General features: G+C 41.9%; 2 protein-coding genes and 1 long non-coding RNA gene across 3 annotated transcripts; 2 read left to right on the plus strand and 1 right to left on the minus strand.

Moving 5' to 3' along the window:
* The first annotated feature begins 389 nt into the window (after nucleotides 1-389).
* LOC133915051 (uncharacterized) lies at nucleotides 390-3,592 on the plus strand. The gene is made up of 8 exons (XM_062358054.1): nucleotides 390-649; nucleotides 931-1,020; nucleotides 1,683-1,742; nucleotides 1,955-1,994; nucleotides 2,086-2,179; nucleotides 2,810-2,869; nucleotides 2,940-3,031; nucleotides 3,169-3,592. The coding sequence occupies exons 1-8, from the start codon at nucleotides 516-518 to the stop codon at nucleotides 3,256-3,258; spliced, it is 660 nt and encodes a 219-aa protein (XP_062214038.1). The 5' UTR covers nucleotides 390-515; the 3' UTR covers nucleotides 3,259-3,592.
* Nucleotides 3,593-4,666: 1,074 nt separating this feature from the next.
* On the minus strand, nucleotides 4,667-12,405 carry LOC133915052 (nicotinate phosphoribosyltransferase 1-like). The gene is made up of 15 exons (XM_062358055.1): nucleotides 12,141-12,405; nucleotides 10,590-10,734; nucleotides 10,344-10,463; nucleotides 10,085-10,219; nucleotides 9,944-10,005; nucleotides 9,483-9,558; nucleotides 8,653-8,754; nucleotides 8,327-8,443; nucleotides 7,865-7,923; nucleotides 6,995-7,169; nucleotides 6,258-6,392; nucleotides 6,069-6,167; nucleotides 5,771-5,879; nucleotides 5,140-5,252; nucleotides 4,667-5,046 (listed from the first exon to the last, which is right to left on the minus strand). Exons 1-15 carry the CDS (start codon nucleotides 12,287-12,289, stop codon nucleotides 4,969-4,971), a joined length of 1,674 nt encoding a protein of 557 aa, XP_062214039.1. The 5' UTR covers nucleotides 12,290-12,405; the 3' UTR covers nucleotides 4,667-4,968.
* A 1,576-nt stretch (nucleotides 12,406-13,981) lies between these two features.
* On the plus strand, nucleotides 13,982-15,800 carry LOC133914057 (uncharacterized). The gene is made up of 3 exons (XR_009909163.1): nucleotides 13,982-14,230; nucleotides 14,331-14,452; nucleotides 15,210-15,800. It is a non-coding gene; the product is annotated as an uncharacterized LOC133914057 (long non-coding RNA).
* Nucleotides 15,801-17,765: the final 1,965 nt, after the last annotated feature.

Below are 17,765 nucleotides of genomic sequence, written 5' to 3' on the forward strand. Positions count from 1 at the left end.
AGTGGTGACACTTGAACTCTGTAGGTTTAATATGAAGAGGTGCTTCTAGCAACTTGAGGCAAAAAAAGGTATACACCGATGAATTAACTGACAGAAATAAAGTTTGGATTAAGAACAATAATTCATCATTCTAGTTGAATTCGTAGAACTGAGGTGTATGTAACTGCTCGTCATATAAGCACGATTAAATGTTTGATCTTTAGACATGGTGCAAACTAAAATATTAGCATAAAATATATAGTTCAAAGTGATATCTATTATTAAAAGTGATTTAAAGTGCACTAAGATATGATCTAATGTGAAATTTACTTAAAAAAATATAAGAATAAAAAAAAGTTTCTCCCCACTCCCCAGTCTGCAGCTGTCCCCGCTCCAGTCCTGATCGAGCCGCATCCATTTCAAAACCCGCGACGGCGTCACGACCGCAGCGCCCCAAAGGCGGCAAACCCAATTCTGCACGCACGCGCACACGAGCGAGGCGAGGCGAGGTGAGGCGGCGGTCTCGGCCACCAGCGATGTCGTCGGTGGGGAAGGCGAAGGCGAGCGGCGGAAAGCGGGGCGCAGCGGCGAAGGACCCCGCCGAGGCGCTTCTCTCCGACAAGAGGCGGCGCGAGCGCGGCATGGACGACTCCGACCACGAGCTCGACAGGTGCCCTGCCTGCTCTCCCGGTCTCCCCTCCCACACGGCCCCATCCTTACGCCTTTCGTTTCCGCCATTTTGTTGGTCTCGCTATTTTGGATTGGGCGAGTTCCGTGTTCGATATCCTTTATGATCGAGTGGGCGAGGCGAGGGTTTCGTAGCTAGTAATTGAAGTTCGCCGCGATTTGCTCCATCTCTCTCGGTTTATGTCGGATTTTCGTGTGATTAATCGATCTCTCTGTACACATTTCATGATCTGGGGCGTGCTTACATGTGATTGCGGGAGGCAGTGACATGAAGGAAATCGTCACGCTGCTGCAGCACATCAAGGACAAGGCCCACAAGGACGGCCAAAAGAAGACCGAGCAAGCCATCTCGAGGTGATTACGATTGCCACGCATCCATCTAACCTTTCGGTTCTGTCTAATGTATGTGTGTGACTGTTCTGTTAGCGTCGTGAATGTATGCAACCATTTGTCAGTGTCGTTCGCGGCAGATTTTAGCATGCAAAATTTGCACAATTGATTGTTTGACTCTTAATTCTGATGTACCAATGTTAATATGTTATGGAAGGACTATGTTAGTGTTACTAGCTAATTGTGTCTGATTCTTAGACTTTAGATGTCTGTGCTTGAAACTGCAAATTGTATGTGAATGCCTAGGGCGCTCTAGTGAATTAGTGATTGTTGTTGTGGTCGATGATACGATATTTTGTAGTCACCTCCTCTGCTTACGCTAGGAAGCATAACTGAAGCATAAGTTTTCTAACTGACCTGCATGCACCCATAGTAACTGGCAACTCAGTTGACACTAGAGATCAGGAATAATGGCTTCATAGAATCATATATTTTCTGTCCGCGTGATCAATGTTTGGATACGCTCAGTCCTTTCTTTTATATCGCTGCTGATCAATGCCTGGATATGCTCAGTCCTTTTTTCATATCTCTGTTTTTTATGTCCGAAATTATTTTCTATCTGGATGTTGTGCTCATTGCGGGAGTGCTATCAGGATACATTGCCAACAGTTTTTCTTAACTTGCAGTGTGGCAACAGAGATTCGGACTATGGTACAGGACACCAAGACTAAGTTTGAGAAGGAGAGGTGAGCAACTAACTAATCCACATCACTTGCCTTTCAATGAGTCTTCCTATAGGAATGCATATTCTTGTTAGTTTCTTTAGTGAAATCTGATGTGGTTCTCTTTAGTCTTCGGCTCATTGCTGAAAAACTAAGAACCCCAGTTCTTGAAAATAATTACTGTGAATCCTCACTAAAATGTACTCCTGACGGTTGTCCTGTATTTGCGTTCGCAGGCAGAATTTTCTGAAAGCTCTGTCAAAGACTTCAAAAGAGGTTTCAAATTGCATTTGATGCTGCAATGTGCATCTGGACACTAGTCTGGTCATAATTTGGTTAATAGAGGCTTTATTTGCATGTTATGCAGTGTGAAGGTTTATTGAAGAATGAGTACACCAAATTTCAAGCAACACACGATAAATTCTGCAAAGAGAAAGCTGCACACATACAGAATTTCAAAGGTATGCCAGATAAGAGCTATGCTGCCACCTGTTCCGAAGCATTTGGTATATGCGGTACCTATTACCATCTATGTCTGTATCTACTATCTACTCAAGGAGTCCCGGTAATATCCTTATTGTTTCATCTAGCACTTAGCATGTTCATGCTGGTCTGGAATATTCTTACTGCCACATCTTGAATACGACGCACTTAGTTCTTGAATTTCAGATCACTACTGGCTACAAATGAGAACGAGTTGCACTGTTTGTTTCTCATTGTTATCACTTATCAGAGGAAACCTATAAACCAGTTCACCGAAGGAAACATATGCTTAGTTTACTAACAGTTCGCTAAGGAAAACTCTAGGTACCATTTAACCCCTCTAATTTTTGTGTTGATCTTGTGACGTGCCTTGCCCACGATTTAGTTAATGAAAATCAGGTGGGGACGCTGCCCCCCCCCCCCCCACCACCAAAGAAAAAAGCAGCTGTGCGGCTAGTAAATTCCTAAGGGGCTGATCGGTTCATGTGGTATTCACCCAAAGACGCTCCATTGTGCCTACAATGTGCCACTTTACTGAGTCTATTTGAGATAGTTGTCATCAGTTATTCTCATTATCAATCGACTTATCTGTCTCCTGTTTTCTGCAGACCTTTTCTCAAAATTTGAAGATGATAAAGAGAAATTGCTTGTGCAGTATGAACTACAAAGTAAGTAGACGGGCTTGTTCCTTCAATTGTGTTTATGACTTCGTTGCTCTAACATGCTGCCCTTAAACAGGGAAGAAGGAGAAGACTACTCTGTCTGAACTTGAGAAAACACTTTCAGAGAAGATAGCAAATGCAGAAGAATCTCTGAAGAAGATGAAGCAGGTATATGTTACAGTATGCATGATTGCAACTTACAGTATCCTGTTATTGATCTTGTCAGCATGTCTCGTTACTGAAACTAGACGTGCATGGTTCACTGACCATAATCAATTCACCAATTCTGCTTTTGTATTTCACAGGATGACAAATCCATCCACATCCTTCGCAAGTCCATTGGCTCATTTCTGGATTGCGGTCCTGATGATCAATTTGGTCAAGATGATGACTGAAGCTGCTTTCACCAAATGGTTTCTTTGAGATCTATGTGGATAATACATTATTGGAGAATGGAGATCAGTAAATACTAAATAGTACAGGCAAGGTTCTGTAGGGATTTGATAGTTTGACTGCATAACTCGTTTAGTGTTCATAGTTTGCATCAGCTCGAGAATCGCCTTTTCTGGTAGCAACATTAAGAGGCTGTAGATTTTGTTAGCTCGGAATCGCCTTTTCTGGTAGCAACATTACAAACGTGATATACCTGCCAAACCGACATGTTTTTACATTTTGGTCAATATTTGCTCGTCATGCTACTCTTAACCAAGTTCTCATGTATCAACAATATCATCGCGAATTCGTATTTTTGAATGTGCGAAAAGGAGAGACAATCCAAGGGGGGATTGGGATTGGGTTGATCTCCCAGCACCCATTCCCCTCCCACCGTGGGTGATTAACCCCTGCGTTCGTTTATGTCGTTTGGGAGGTAGGTTGTCAAGGTGTCTGACTAGTGTTCAACTGATCTCTGTTACTGCAGCTTGGACGGGAATGTTGGTCCTTCCATAGGTTCAGTTAGTGCTATCAGAACTCAGAAAACTATGCAAACTCCTACTAATTTACTTTGGACCGGAACAAAATAGAGTTTCGTATGAATTAGCGTAGTTAGCTAGGAGGAACGTACACACTGCGATGTGGTTGAGGCAATGGTCGACTTGTATTTCTCAACTTCTAGACGGTGATTGTAAACCTTCTTAAATTTTAATACAAGTTCTTTTCTGCTAAAAAAGAAGCACAGCTGTGTTGCAACCTAAAGTGACTGACACAAGTATTTGGCAGTTATCAAGTGGAAATTAACAGTCCCTCTTCACGTGAACTCCATGGAAACCTAGGGCAATTTTTTTTTCCAGAATAATTTCAGATGCACGGGTGGTGATAGCAAACCGTATAAAATCCATATATCAAATTCAATCGCATTTGGAAGGTATGGAACTGGGCAACTGGCAGCCAAAAATTAGGGATGGTCCTCAACATTTTTTTCTTTCTTTTTTGAAATTATGCTAGGAGCTCCAGCGTTCGCTTAATAAAGAGGTAGCACTCTCTTCCAACTGAGCGCTTGGCCCCAGCCTGAACAGTTTAAAGTTCAATGTTCATGCAAAATTGGCCTTTCGACATCTCAGAAAAGCGATTACGCTTGGTTCTAAAACTTGTAGGCATCCGTATCATCTTATCATCTACGTGTGGTGGATCTCATTCTCTATTTTTTTTTTTGAGAATTTTAAGATACTTCTACCCCTAATTTTCATATTATTTTTGCTTAACAACTCCCTCTGATCCAAAATACAAGTCGTTTTAGGATTTGTGCCATACAAACTTTTTTTAACTTTGACCATCCTCGCGCACTATTGCGGTGGGACAATGGTGTAGAATACCTTCGAGGCAAAGGTAAAATTTCCTCAGAATGAGGCATTACTTCTCGTCACGCTTAGTTTCTTACCCAAGATTTTTTGCCCCAGCACATACAGCCGTACATGACAGTATGGTTACCATATTGCGCTGTCTTAACTTTCATGCTATCTGGTGCATATCGATTATCGAGGTTTACATATGCATACACCATGGCATCCTAGAGTTTACATATATATAGGGAGATGTCTGTGGATCTTTTACCATGTCTGTTTATTAATGTTAGCCTTGGGTGCTGACGCTCTCACCACCTCGTTTCTTCAATGCAGTTCGCCGACGGGGGCTTCATTGAGCCACAAGAAATGGATGAAATCATACAGCTTAGCACTCACGCTTACCTGCTCAGGAACAATGATACACGGTAAAATGCGAGATACGATAAAATTGTCATGTTTGTGACATTAACAAATCCACATGGGGAGTAAGAGGACCTTGTAAGGTGTTGGGTTCAGCCTCCTCATATGGTCTGGCCTCATTCGGTCCAGATGGCCAATGCACCGAGTCCTGATCTCATGGATGGATGGTAGCTCCGCCCGTGGTTTGGCTTCACCAATGAGAACAGAGTACAGTTTGACAATTAGCATCGATGACTCGAGACTTGAATCCTTAACAATTTGATCCATCTAACAATTTTAAGTCGACTAAAACACACCATAATTAGGTGATGCAAGAGTAATAATTTCCCACAACTATTGCGATACTGCTGTTATGATAGCTATGCCTATTGGCAGAAACCCTATTCTATATGGTTGTGGTATTTAGCATCACGATTGCAATGACAACTGGTTTCTTCATGTCAATATTAACAACTTATCATACTGCCTCTAACAAAAAAAAAAAGAAGACCAGAGTGGTAGTCTGGTGTTGCAACTGTGATCATCATTTCTTCCCACCAGGTTTTAGCCAATGCAATACACATAGTTTTATCCACCTTGTCATTATTTCTACTGTCTAGTATGTAAATATGCTTCATGAAAGCAACTAGCATGGTAAATGAAGCATACACACGGACAGAGAAGGTAATGAATACTATGTAAACGCTACTCGGGTGGATGCTCATACATTGATTTCCAGGCCAGTAACACTTCAATAACTCCTCAACATGCTGCGGAACAACATATGCTCTCTTTGATTCGTTGAAAGGGTGACGACACAGTAGCCTTTCACCAATCTGTCAAGGAATGGGACAATGACAAATCCCGCAAGCTGTTTCAGATTTCATAAAATAATAAATAGGGCATACACATCAGTGAATCACAACCAAAAAAGAGCATGCATGTGCTAGGCAGCCTAGAGTTTTGAAGTGGAATATTCTTTTATGCAAGCTCACTGCTTAAGTATTAACATGAATATTGTTTACCTTTGGGCCTGGCTCATCTTCTCCAGTCATTATATCAACCAAAGGATAACCTTCTTTGCCATACAGTCTGTAGCATTTTTTCTTACATGGTATGGATACCTGGAGCAGGCAACTACGGTTTCAGTCCTTTTGGATGCATAAATGACAACTAAACTTGATTTTGCTATGAAGTACTACTGACATACATACCTTTGTGACATCTTCAGAAAGTTTAATGCGAGGCTGTTTGTTAATCTCAACTAATTTAAATACACAACCGAGCGCTGCTTGTGCATAGCATGTAACCAGGTAGGTGCCAATGCCAAATGAATCTACCTCATGGCCCTACATAAAACCACCAATAATCATGCATAGATTACTGAAATGATAAATGTGATGTACTGTGAGCAAATGCATATTTATCACAGCTTTGTACATCTGAGCCTGCTTGTGCACAACAAATAACTAAGTAGAGAATTTACAGTAGCAGGTTTAGTGCCATCAGCATCCCGGATGACAACAGGTATTTTGATGTAATTATTTTGTTCTGGTTAGTACCAGAACCATGCGAGCAGGGGCAAAGCTAGGTCTGAAATGGCGGTGGTGCACCACTTCCCTATACATCTAACAACATATATAATTCAAAGTAACAAAGTACTTCAGAGTAGTAAAAGTTTATGTCACCCTGGTGCCTGTGCACCACCCAACACCTTAGCTTCGCCCCTGCATGCGAGTCCAATCTGTATTTAATATTTGTGCTAGTCAGTACCCAGGATTACAAATACAAGTCAGCACATATTGGTTACCTAATTAATGCTGTCAGAGACCATCAAATCACACAAATCACAAGCACCAACTTCCAAATGTACAAAATTTCCAAGCCATGTCACAAGAGAGAAATCTACATACTACAATACCACCAACCATTTTGAATACTTACAGCTTACCTGTTTGTTCAAGGCATCAATAGTTTCTTCATTTAGATCATTGCTTGCTGTAATATTCATTTTTCCAAAGCCAACAACCCCAAATTCTTTTTCAATTGCATGGAATAACTTGCGGGTCTCAACAGATTGATATGCTAAATCACCAGAGTCTAACCTAATTCCGACAGCCTTATACCTGCAATGAAATATGCCGTAAATGCCACTAATTATAATGCTTATCATTAAGACATCCAAACGTCAACTAAAAAAACTCTATGTACAGAGAAAAAGATCTATGATGTATCTGTGCATCGCATATTCCTATTACTTCTTTTCTTAAACTATGATAGGAAAGGCAAATTTAGTCAGACTTATTAACTGCAAGCATGTTTTCTTCGATACATTTGTTGTTGAAATATCAAAGAAACTAACACTCACATGCAAACCTGGAGTCCTAAAGTTCAGCACTACATGGGATCTACATTCCTACAGTAACAGAAAAAACAATGCACTTAGGGATCATGCGCTGGTGCTGGTGCTTATGCCAAAAATGCTTATGGAGAAAGTTTCTAACTATTTTATGTTACATACAGCAATAAAAGTGCATGATTGGTAGTCCTAAATATCCATGAGATCAGTTTTAGGTCACTAGTTAGGCAACAATGAACCTCAAAACTGCAGCTTTTTTGTACAATGGAAGGAATGCTGGAAATAAGATAACTTTACATATGTAGAAAGTACTAGCAAACTTTCCAAGGAGACGCACACAAAGTGAGAAAGCTCCCTTTTATTTTTGTGTCATTCATCAGCTACAACTTCCAGCGTAACAGAAGCAATTTGAGCAAATAACAACCAAATATCAAGGAAAAGAGCTGTGATAAAAAAATTTACCCCATATCATTGAGGGCTAAAGCAACAGCACAGAAGTTTGGCACTCCACTTCTCATGACCTAGCAATGGCACGTACTTAAATATCAGCTATGCTCAGATAGAACACGAGTTGATGTGTTAATTCCATAAAGGTCAGCCCTGAAACATTCACTATCTCATAATTGATTGTTAAAAGCCCAAGTAAGCACTTTTTAATTCAACTTGGATACAAATAATCACAGCACTGGCAGATCTCAAGATATGGGGATACATGTCCATAATATAATCCAGAAGCAAATAATTAGGAAATTGGACAGATCACAGATCATTTTGAGGATGCCATGGAGAGTTTGGTTGCAAGAAATTATTGCAGTGTCCACAATGTTAACCAGCTCATGAACAAGTCCATTAAACAGGAGAAAGATAGTTCTATGGATGCCACAGAAAACATAAAAATACAATTGCTGACAAAGATCGACTTACATCATATGTGTCAACCAAGGCCAGGAAGGAATTTGGAAATGCCAACGCATATGATGTGAATGCAGCCAACTCACTGTGACTAGTTTCGCCAAAGGTACCACACAATGAACTAGAATCCTGAGAAGAACATAATGATAGATCTTGACCAGTGAGTAGTTCAAAACAAATTACTAACTAGAACTTCTGTAACTTCAAAATACAGAAAAAAAAAACTCTTGTGCACATGAAATATCATAACTTAGTGCTTTTTCAAAAACAAGTAGGTACTATTTAATCAGTAACATGTGCTAAAGAATTAACAAAAGGCCTGGTATTTATCATCACACCTGAATCCTGATCAGCCAATTCTGCACCAGAGAAACAAAATCTTCACATTTGTTCGAACCATCAGAACTAGCAAGTGTTTTGTCAATGATTTCATCAAGACCCTGCAGAAAATTACTACATTAGAGCAGAAGACCACTGCTACAAAGTAGAGTACCTTTAGTTTCTCATCCAGAACAAAAGTTCAATCAAACAGTTGCAAGGTTCATGGCATAAAATATCTCATTGGTCACTACGATGCATTTGATTCCTGACTGCACCTTCTACATTTGCCTGATGGACAAATTTTCAAAATATCCAACCCGCCACATCTTGGTTGGGTGAATAGCTCGAATTCTGTTCATACCGGCAAAATGCAAAAGATAGGCCTTATGTTCAGACCAAATTTGATACTTTCCACTCAAACTATGTATTTGGATACGAAGGTGGAAACCCCTGACAAATCATCTGGCTTGATGAATGGAATACGTTTATCTAGGTTATCAATGCAAGTCAACTAAGATATTTTGGCCCAAATATACAATACAAACTAACTAAATGGGCTCATCCTTTCTGAAGCTACTAAACGGTAGGTTCAACTTGGAATTGCGCAAACACAAAACAGAGTACCTAAGGAACAAAGCATGCTTGCACTATCTGAATTCTGGTAGATAAAATCTATGTCCTATACATTACTGAAAAAAGCATCAGATCTAGCCACAAGAGCAGGATAATTAGAACAGGATGTTTGATGTTTCTAATATTGGCAAATGGCATTCAAATAACTCCAAAAAATACCAGTAATTTTGTTCATTCACAAAGCAACTCTGGAAGAATAGAAGTGACCACTAACCATGAAAGAGCTCACAAAAGCATGTGAATGAGTCCCACGTATTGGTATCCCAAACAATCTTCCTGCCGCAACATTGCTGTTCAGGTAGATATCAGAGTATTATTATGATGGCAACTACTTTTCATTTCTAGTAAAGCTATTACTCCTCTAGAATTGGGTCAAGTATACATACCGAGTTAGAATTGTTGGGTCAAGTATACATATTTTTCATTCCCAGTAAAGTTTTTACAATACATGGACTTTCTTAAGATGTTACAGGTTACTATTCTAGACAATTGATATTAGGTTACATCGGTAGCAGAAAAATTCAAAGTTAGGCAGACAAATACCCAGGTCCCAGAAGAGTGCAGAAAATAATTGATTAAGCTATGAACAGGTTAACAAAAAAAAAGGCCAGATACAAGTAAACACAAAGGATTGTACAGCTACAGCACTGTGTTCATTGAGTGAGCAAACCAGACCTTGTTGCATCAAAGCCTCCCATATAACAATATCTTGATGCACTGATTCCTCCGTCAGGCCCCTGATAGACGAGTATTTATAAGTCTATACAAAGGTTATGGATGAATGCTAAACAAGTCGATAATGAAAAGAAGACCCACTTGAGCCCGTCGAAGCCCAAATTCCAATAGATTCTTTGACTTTCCAGCTACAAGTCGATGCCTTGCAGCATTTGTGGTAACCAGAGAAGCATAGTTGACCAGAGTTAGAAATGGAGTTTCAAGAAGCTGGACAACCTGGGACAAACATCGAAATCTATGTGTGGGAATACTGGAATAACAATGGATGCTAAACAAAATGTCAATCTACAGCAGCTGCTGCTGCGAAGTTTTTACTTGCTAACTTACTCCTAGTACTTACTGCAACAGGTCCTTCAATTCTCATCAGTGGAACCTTAGGGAACACAACATAACCCTCAGGGATGGCATAAACCTCAACATCTGAGCAGTCAATCGAACTGAGGTACTCAAAGAAGCCATCCTAACAAAAGGGTGGACATAAATTAGTTGGTTACCAGAAAAACATGAAAATAATTATCATGATATGTAATGGGCATAGTTTCCTATAGCAAGATCCAGGTTTTTTCTAAAAGGCTGGCATTCTCACCTCACATGTAGGCATGGCAGACCGCAAAAATCTGATTTCCTCCTCTGTTAACTTGAAGTTAGCAATAAACCTTATACACTCCTCAAGGCCACCGAAAATTGTGAACTCACCACCGAATGGATTTTTCCGAAAGTAAAGGTCAAATCTGAAACCATTTAGGTTCATGATAAGTACAGGTATAAGAGTGTAAAACTCAGTTTGAAGACTGACAAGCAGAATAACTGTGACACTACCATACAATCCCATACTAGAAAGTTTGAACAAACTAGTCTAAGCTACAAATTTGCAAACCTACACTTCATTACCATGTAGTGCCTAGAGAAACTGTGGGCGTTAGTGCAAATGGTCTCCCGTATCCAAATATAAGCTTAATGATTCAGCAGCCTTGCAGTTATGTAACCTTTAGAACATTTTTTTTAGCATTGGCTCAAATACCACGGTACTTAATGAGTGACACGGCTGTACATGAGTTTCTTAAACAAGCTTGGGTATTGAAAAATATATATAATTCATAAACACAAGTTAGCTCAACATCCATAAAACCACAGAAGAGCTGCGGACAATTTCAAAGACATTACCACGTTTGACATGGAACCAAAGTGATCCTTCCCCACAGGCCACAGCTAGTCTAAACCAAAGAGCTCATGTTTGCGACTTTACGTTCTTCAAGATCAAAGTTCATGAACTCATGTCCAAGGGGCTTTATTGAAATAAAAAAGATCAAGGCTGAAACCAAATGAAGTTCACAATGATCATTGGCATGTTGGCTTTCATCGCCACATATGCCCCCAAATTGCATACTCATGGCGAGATAAAAGTGCATACTGACTTTTCAGGTAAAAAGGATATTGTGTTAGATTTATAGAATTTGTGCATTATTATGGAACACCAACAGCAAACGATAAATTACAGTTCCTCAAAGCTCAATAGCTGAAACCTCATTATTCTGTTTAAACCTGGAGTAATGCTCTGAGCAGGCTCCAAACTAATGACTTATATCACGCAATAGGCTACAACTTTGAATAAACTGCGTCATCATTGTTTTGTAATATTAGATTCCAATAATTATAAAAAAATTAGATTCCAATAAATTTTGAAGGGCATCCTTCTAAAAAATGAACATCCATGAGGAGAAATATAATGTCTATATATTCCTTAGGGTGCATCAAATGTGATGATATCCATATACTTAAACCCTTGAATTTAACAAAAAGACAAGTAAACATAGCGAAGCGAATCGTCAGATTAACGAACAGAGCACACATTTGCTCGGAATTTCGCATAAGCTATCCCGCAATCCTCACAATCAGCTCGACTCCGCACACGATTTCACAAAAAACAGATAAAAAAACTTTAAATTATTACACAAACACGCCTCTCCAACGCCTAATTCGAGACAGAACCACCGATCATTCCCTCCCCCCTACTTGCCCAAAATCGTCACTACTCCACCGGAGCTTAAGAGTAAGCTGAAACCACGAATCGAAGGGCAACGGGGAGACAGTTGAGAAGCGAGGCGTAAGGGGGTGGGGAGGGGAGGGGGGCGCTAACACGGCGCGGTCGAGGTGCTTGCCGGCCTTCCAGTAGGCGTAGGCCATGGTGTACTGGTAGAGGTCGGTGAGCAGCGGCGTCACCATGGGGTTCGTCGGCCGCGGCATCCAGCCGCCGCGCGCGTCCCCGTTCGCCGCCGCAGCCGCCATTTTTTGTGGCTCCGCTCGCGTGATCGAGAGATTCGCAGGAAGGAAGAGGGGAAGCAGCGGTGCGGTGCGGTGTGGCGACTGGAAAGTGAAAAGGCCGAGAGGTGACTGAAGGAACGGGTCCCGTTTGGAGTACGGAGCACGCGTGAGCCCGTGACATTTTGAGTCCACTGACCTGTCCTGTGAAGCCAGCCCAGCATCCGGAGGTGACGCTGGTGCTTAGCCACGTCGAGCACCCGCAGCACGGCGGCAGCGACTGGGACGCCATTGCCGTCGCCGCCCCGGCAAGACGGCTGCGGGCGTGCGGCAGCGGTACCCAGTATTAACTGGATACCCATGTTTACATTTTTATATTTAATCTGAGTTAAATTCTAACACTCGTATCAGATTTTAAAATAATATTTTATATATCTAAATTTTATTTATCAAATTCAAATCAAATTTTCACACCCATATCTAAAATCAAATAACATCTGTATCCAGATAACACTGACGCAGCGGAGCCACCCGGCGAGGCCGCTGGGGCCCCGCACCCGCATGCAGCGTCAACCGACGACAAGGTCCAGAACAGGCGTGCAGATTTTGGGCTTCTAACAGGCCTGATACGGTCCAGAACTTTGCACCGTGCAGGCCGCGCCCACAACTTCATTTGGGCTAGATCGGCGGAGCTCAAGAGTTCGCATGGGCCAGATTTGAATTTCACGTGATGCTCAGGCCGAGAGAGCCGCACGCTCGACCGCACGAGCTGCCTGTCCGCCTGCATCTCTGCCGCAGCTGGTCAGTCAGCTAGCCACCGACCGACCGACCGCAGCCGCTTGGCCGTGGCTCGCCCTGTCTCGTTGCGCACGCGGCAGCGGCAGCGCACGCAGGCCCTCCCCTGCTGCCACCGCTCGGTGACCAGGGCACCTGCAGGGTTAAAAGGAGCTCCTCGAGTGTGTGCCACCGCTAGCTCCTCGAGTGACACGTGGCCAGAAGAGCAGTGGCTCCTCACAACAACGTTCATGATTGCACCTGGAGAAGGGAAAACCTTCACACCGACGAGAAACGGTTTTAAGTAAAAAGGTGTAATGATAACGGGAATATATAATAGCTGGACGGTTACACCATTCAGACAGGAGTGATGAATCATCAGTGAAGTCGAGTGATTAGTAAAGAGAGGGTCAGTTAGAGCAGAAGCTTAAAAAACATGATGCCCATGATGATGACGACGACGGGATTGAATGGGACTAGAGAGAGAGAGGAGTGAGAGGAACGCACAACCTAACAGCGCAGTGACGCCCCTGGAAATAGAAATACTGATGACAAGAAGGACGGTAGGTGAGGCCGTGAGGGTCCGTTTTTTGGCAGCTTCGGTGCAGCAGAGTGATGCATGGGGCAGGCGAGGAGAACACGAGGGAAGGATCTGGAGATAATTTCTTGGTAATTTTCTCGTCTTTTAGAGTTCTTGATGTAAAAGTGGATTGTACCGTTGTCAAAGTTTTAATATAAATCCCTTCCTCTTCGGGTAACGAAAAACCTCCGGTGGATTATTACTTGTGTTTTGCGTTTTTTTGCCCAACATTCAAAATAACCACGGGTCAGAAATGTTGTGCACACCCAAACCTTAATAGTGAATTTCTGCTAACCTTATCAATACAAATCTTAATATAAATAAACGCTAATGATAGCCGGTTAGTGGAATCGTCCCTCCTTTTCCTTTGCTTTGCTTTCCATTCCTTTCCTTTGCAATAGATGTACTAGTCCACTGATCGATGACAGCACCAACCAACCAACCAACCTGCACCGACGGTAAGCTGAACCTTGCCTGCACGTACGTAGCTAGTAGTAGCTCGGCCAGAAGCACTTTTGGAGTAATAATGTAGCGATCGATCAATCTGTTATCTTCTTTCTTTTCCCATGATCGCAAGCTCAACCGATTCCACCTCTTCTCAGAAAAATCATGAGGTATCATATTCCAGCACTGAAATCATTCCACTCATGTAGCCTGTAGGAGTATTCTTTGTGTCGCACGGAGTGATTACATTGAGAGATCCCAATCATTCAGTGCCAGGGATGGATGATCATGGAGGAGTATATATCTAAGCAAATCCCGAGATTACGACAAGACCACTCCACACGGTCGGTTCCAGTCAGACGCCAAAACTGAGCACCAAAAAGTCTGCACAGGTTCCACTCTACTCTGAACCCCTCTTTACAAGCATTTCTGATCTGAATCCTGAGCTCTTTGTTGACCTGCATTCCTGCTGGATTTAGCATTCTTTCCGAGATAGAGATAGCTCTAGCCTGATTACCTGACCCCGATCAGTGTAGTGTAGCGCGAGTAACGAAATAATCTGCTCATGTTTACTCCCGGGACCAGCCGGGACACCTGAAATGAAAACCCAACGGGTTCGGAACGGGGTTGGTTTGGATCCCAAAATCCCGCGAAAATCTAGTCATGTAAAGAGGAAATAGAGTGGCTGATGGGTGGTGTATCATAAAAGCAAATTTTATAGGACTTGTATCTACAAAAGATCATATCTCCTATGATGATATGTATCTACTATTTCTCCTCTTCAACTTAGCTATTAGATCACAGAATAAATAGTATGAATAGGATCTCACGAGAATCTTTCTAGTATAGAATTTACTTCCGTGTAACAAAAATAACTACAAGATCGGGAACGAGCAAGCCACGCGCCTTGAAGAACCGAGGCTCTCGGTGTGGTAGTACATCTTGTGTTACGAGATTACAGGTTTATGTTAAGAAAAATCTATCTCTAATGATTATAACAATCAAATCACATCAGAAGATTTCAACCGAACCGGATCTATTTCCATCTATATTTCCAACATGACCAAAAGTATATGCGGTTAGGAGTAGCAAGCGAAGTGTAGCCTGATTTCACAGCTCAGAAGGTTCCATTCTTTACACCTATCTCAGAGTGTGATTTGCAGATAGTGGTGGATTTGTTTAATTGTTCAGTGTGCGTGATGATTGGAACGTGATGACCAACTTGGAGAGGAAGGGAATCTGCTGGTCTGATCTTATGATTAGAGTATTCTTTAACTACTCTAAGCAGTAGTGAGTGATCCACCAGTACTCTGTCATGTTATCTTCTGCTTGTAAGAAGATAAGAGAGTAAAGAAAAGGTGGCAAAACACGATGAACTAGCTGTATCATAGCTGTACGGATGTAGATATCAAAGTGGTACGCTGAGGGAAATATTCCATGCAATAGCTGTGCAATCACATAGTCGGAAAAAAAAAAGGTTGTGCAACCACATTGTTTTATGTTTCTCGTGATAATTTAGATATCAAAGTGGCACCATGTAAGCCATTCTAAAAGGGGAATTTTCGCTATGTTTTTCCATAGTATTGGGAATATCCATTTGACAATATTTGTCTATTCATCTTATGAATTATGATAATGGTTGCTCTCTTGTTTTCAAGAGATTTTAAACGCAAAATGTGGCTTTTAAGGAGAAAACCAATGCATATAGAGCAATTAAGGTAAGTTTACATGTTATAAGAGGTGGACACATAATTATAGAGGATTTCTTGCACCTTCTGCATCGCTTTTGAATTTTCTTGTTCTTTGAGCAATTGTGGATGTGGATAAATATAGTGAAATCAACGCACAAGGGCCAGATGGTTGTGGCTGATGGACATGTCAGCACTATACAGCTGTGTCAATGCGGTACTCCATTCCAAGGACAATTGCATAATGTAACAAGGTAGCCATTGTACATTCAGTACAAACAAGTTCATCAATGCTTCTGTTCCCAATCTTCTTGCCCACATGCTAATGCTATACGCCCTGTCAGTAACCAGCTGCATTTAAGCTCATTAATGAATGATAGCGTCAGTAGTAATGAATTTTGAGCTGCTCCTAAAACTACGAGCACAATACTTGAGCAGGATCCTTAACGACCGAGCTTAAACTTTAAGAATTTTTAAGCTAGCGTTGTAAATATACTGTAAGTATTTGGATGAGTCATTTTATTTTTATTTTAAATTAAAATTATATATTAAATTATTTTATTTTAATATATGAACGCGCTAAATATGAGGTGTAGCTGAGAGCTGCGCCCGACCCAACTCCAGAAGCTCAAGTTGACAAAAAAAAAAACTGTTTTTTTTTTCTCTACTACTCCATCAGCACACCACACCCACCGAATTTGCTTGTTCTTCGTGCTGGCCTGGGCGCACGCGTGGCTGCAGCCTTGAAAGCACGAGATCGATATACTATAATCCAGTTTCAATTTCGAAAATAATAATAATAATCCAGTTTCCGACCTTCCAGGCGTGTAAAAAGAGGTCGTCGCTCTGTAGTCTGTGTTGAGCGATCCAACATGCACCTTCCCAGGCTGCCAGGAGATGCCACACTGTACTGATGGATGCACTCTTCCGATGGACCGGATCAGGCTCGAGGTCAGCACTGTGAGCTGTGTAGCAGGAAATCGAGACGCAGCACAGGTTCAACGCCGGTCGCCGGATAGTCAAGTGGAGCGTAAATTAGTATAGCTAGTATTAAGAGCGCCGGCCTTGGAGATGCAGTGAAGGTACGGAGGGAGCACTGGTGCTGCTAGTTTATTAACTTCGAGTGTGATTGGTTGCATATACTAATGCATGACTCCACGGATACCTATAATACAGGAAGATACGTTTCATTATTCGTATATATTATTTCAGTCTAGTTCGATAGATATAAATGTACGTCTGTAGTTTAAGTTTAAGAGATCGTAGCCTGATCTGACGGATACAGTGATCTCACTTATCAGTGTCGCAAAATTATTTTTATACGAACAATCAATCATAATTTCAACTCTTACATCTGCTCATACAGTCTCACATTCGACTAAACAAACAGAAAATATGATTTCGTTCAGTCTATTTTCTTTTCAAATATTTAGATAAATACAATTAATTAAATATTTTTCCTTTTAATAAATATAATTTTACTTGGTCTATTTTATTTCAGCCTGTATATACAATCTACACAAGTAAAATCTATATGCACAAGCAATCACACCCTTCGTGTGCCCGGTGTCTAGCGAGTTTGGTGCAATGAGCATGGCTCGATACATGCAAGGCACCGCCGGGCGCCGGCCACTCTTTCGTCCGTGCGCGGTGGCCCCGGCCCACGACGCCACGAGACGAGAGAGGACGCGCCGAGAAGACGAGGAGGGCTAGTGGGTGGGCTCTCTTTGCTAGTTTGCTTCCTTCCCCCACCGACAGCCTGTGCTTCCTTCGGCGCTTCGCTGTGCGCTGTACGTGGCGCGGCGCTCCCCGCCCGTGCCGATCGATCCGTGGCCGGCCTGCGCTGCATGAGATTTTTTACCGCGCCGTCCGGCCGTGCGACGCGTACACGAGGGGAGAAGCGATTCCTCTGAAGGGCATCGTCGTTGATACGAGGTGCCTATTAAAATTTGGTTCACGTGTTAACGATCACATCACAGTGCAGTTAAGTAGAATCTTCTTCCGGAGGGGCACCACT

This window comes from Phragmites australis, chromosome 4, assembly GCF_958298935.1.
Source record: "Phragmites australis chromosome 4, lpPhrAust1.1, whole genome shotgun sequence".
Classification (NCBI taxonomy): Eukaryota; Viridiplantae; Streptophyta; class Magnoliopsida; order Poales; family Poaceae; genus Phragmites; species Phragmites australis.

Bases quoted from the DNA above. Each gene is read 5' to 3' on its own strand.
- LOC133915051 (XM_062358054.1), top strand. From the start codon at position 516: ATGTCGTCGGTGGGGAAGGCGAAGGCGAGCGGCGGAAAGCGGGGCGCA. The intron at 650-930 runs GTGCCCTGCCTG...TGCGGGAGGCAG, and splicing joins TCCGACCACGAGCTCGACAG to TGACATGAAGGAAATCGTCA. The intron at 1,743-1,954 runs GTGAGCAACTAA...TTGCGTTCGCAG, and splicing joins ACTAAGTTTGAGAAGGAGAG to GCAGAATTTTCTGAAAGCTC.
- LOC133915052 (XM_062358055.1), bottom strand. From the start codon at position 12,289: ATGGCGGCTGCGGCGGCGAACGGGGACGCGCGCGGCGGCTGGATGCCG. The intron at 8,755-9,482 runs GTTAGTGGTCAC...AATTTTCTGCAG, and splicing joins CTTTTGTGAGCTCTTTCATG to GGTCTTGATGAAATCATTGA. The intron at 5,253-5,770 runs GTATGAGCATCC...TCATTGGTGAAG, and splicing joins TTACTGGCCTGGAAATCAAT to CCAAACCACGGGCGGAGCTA.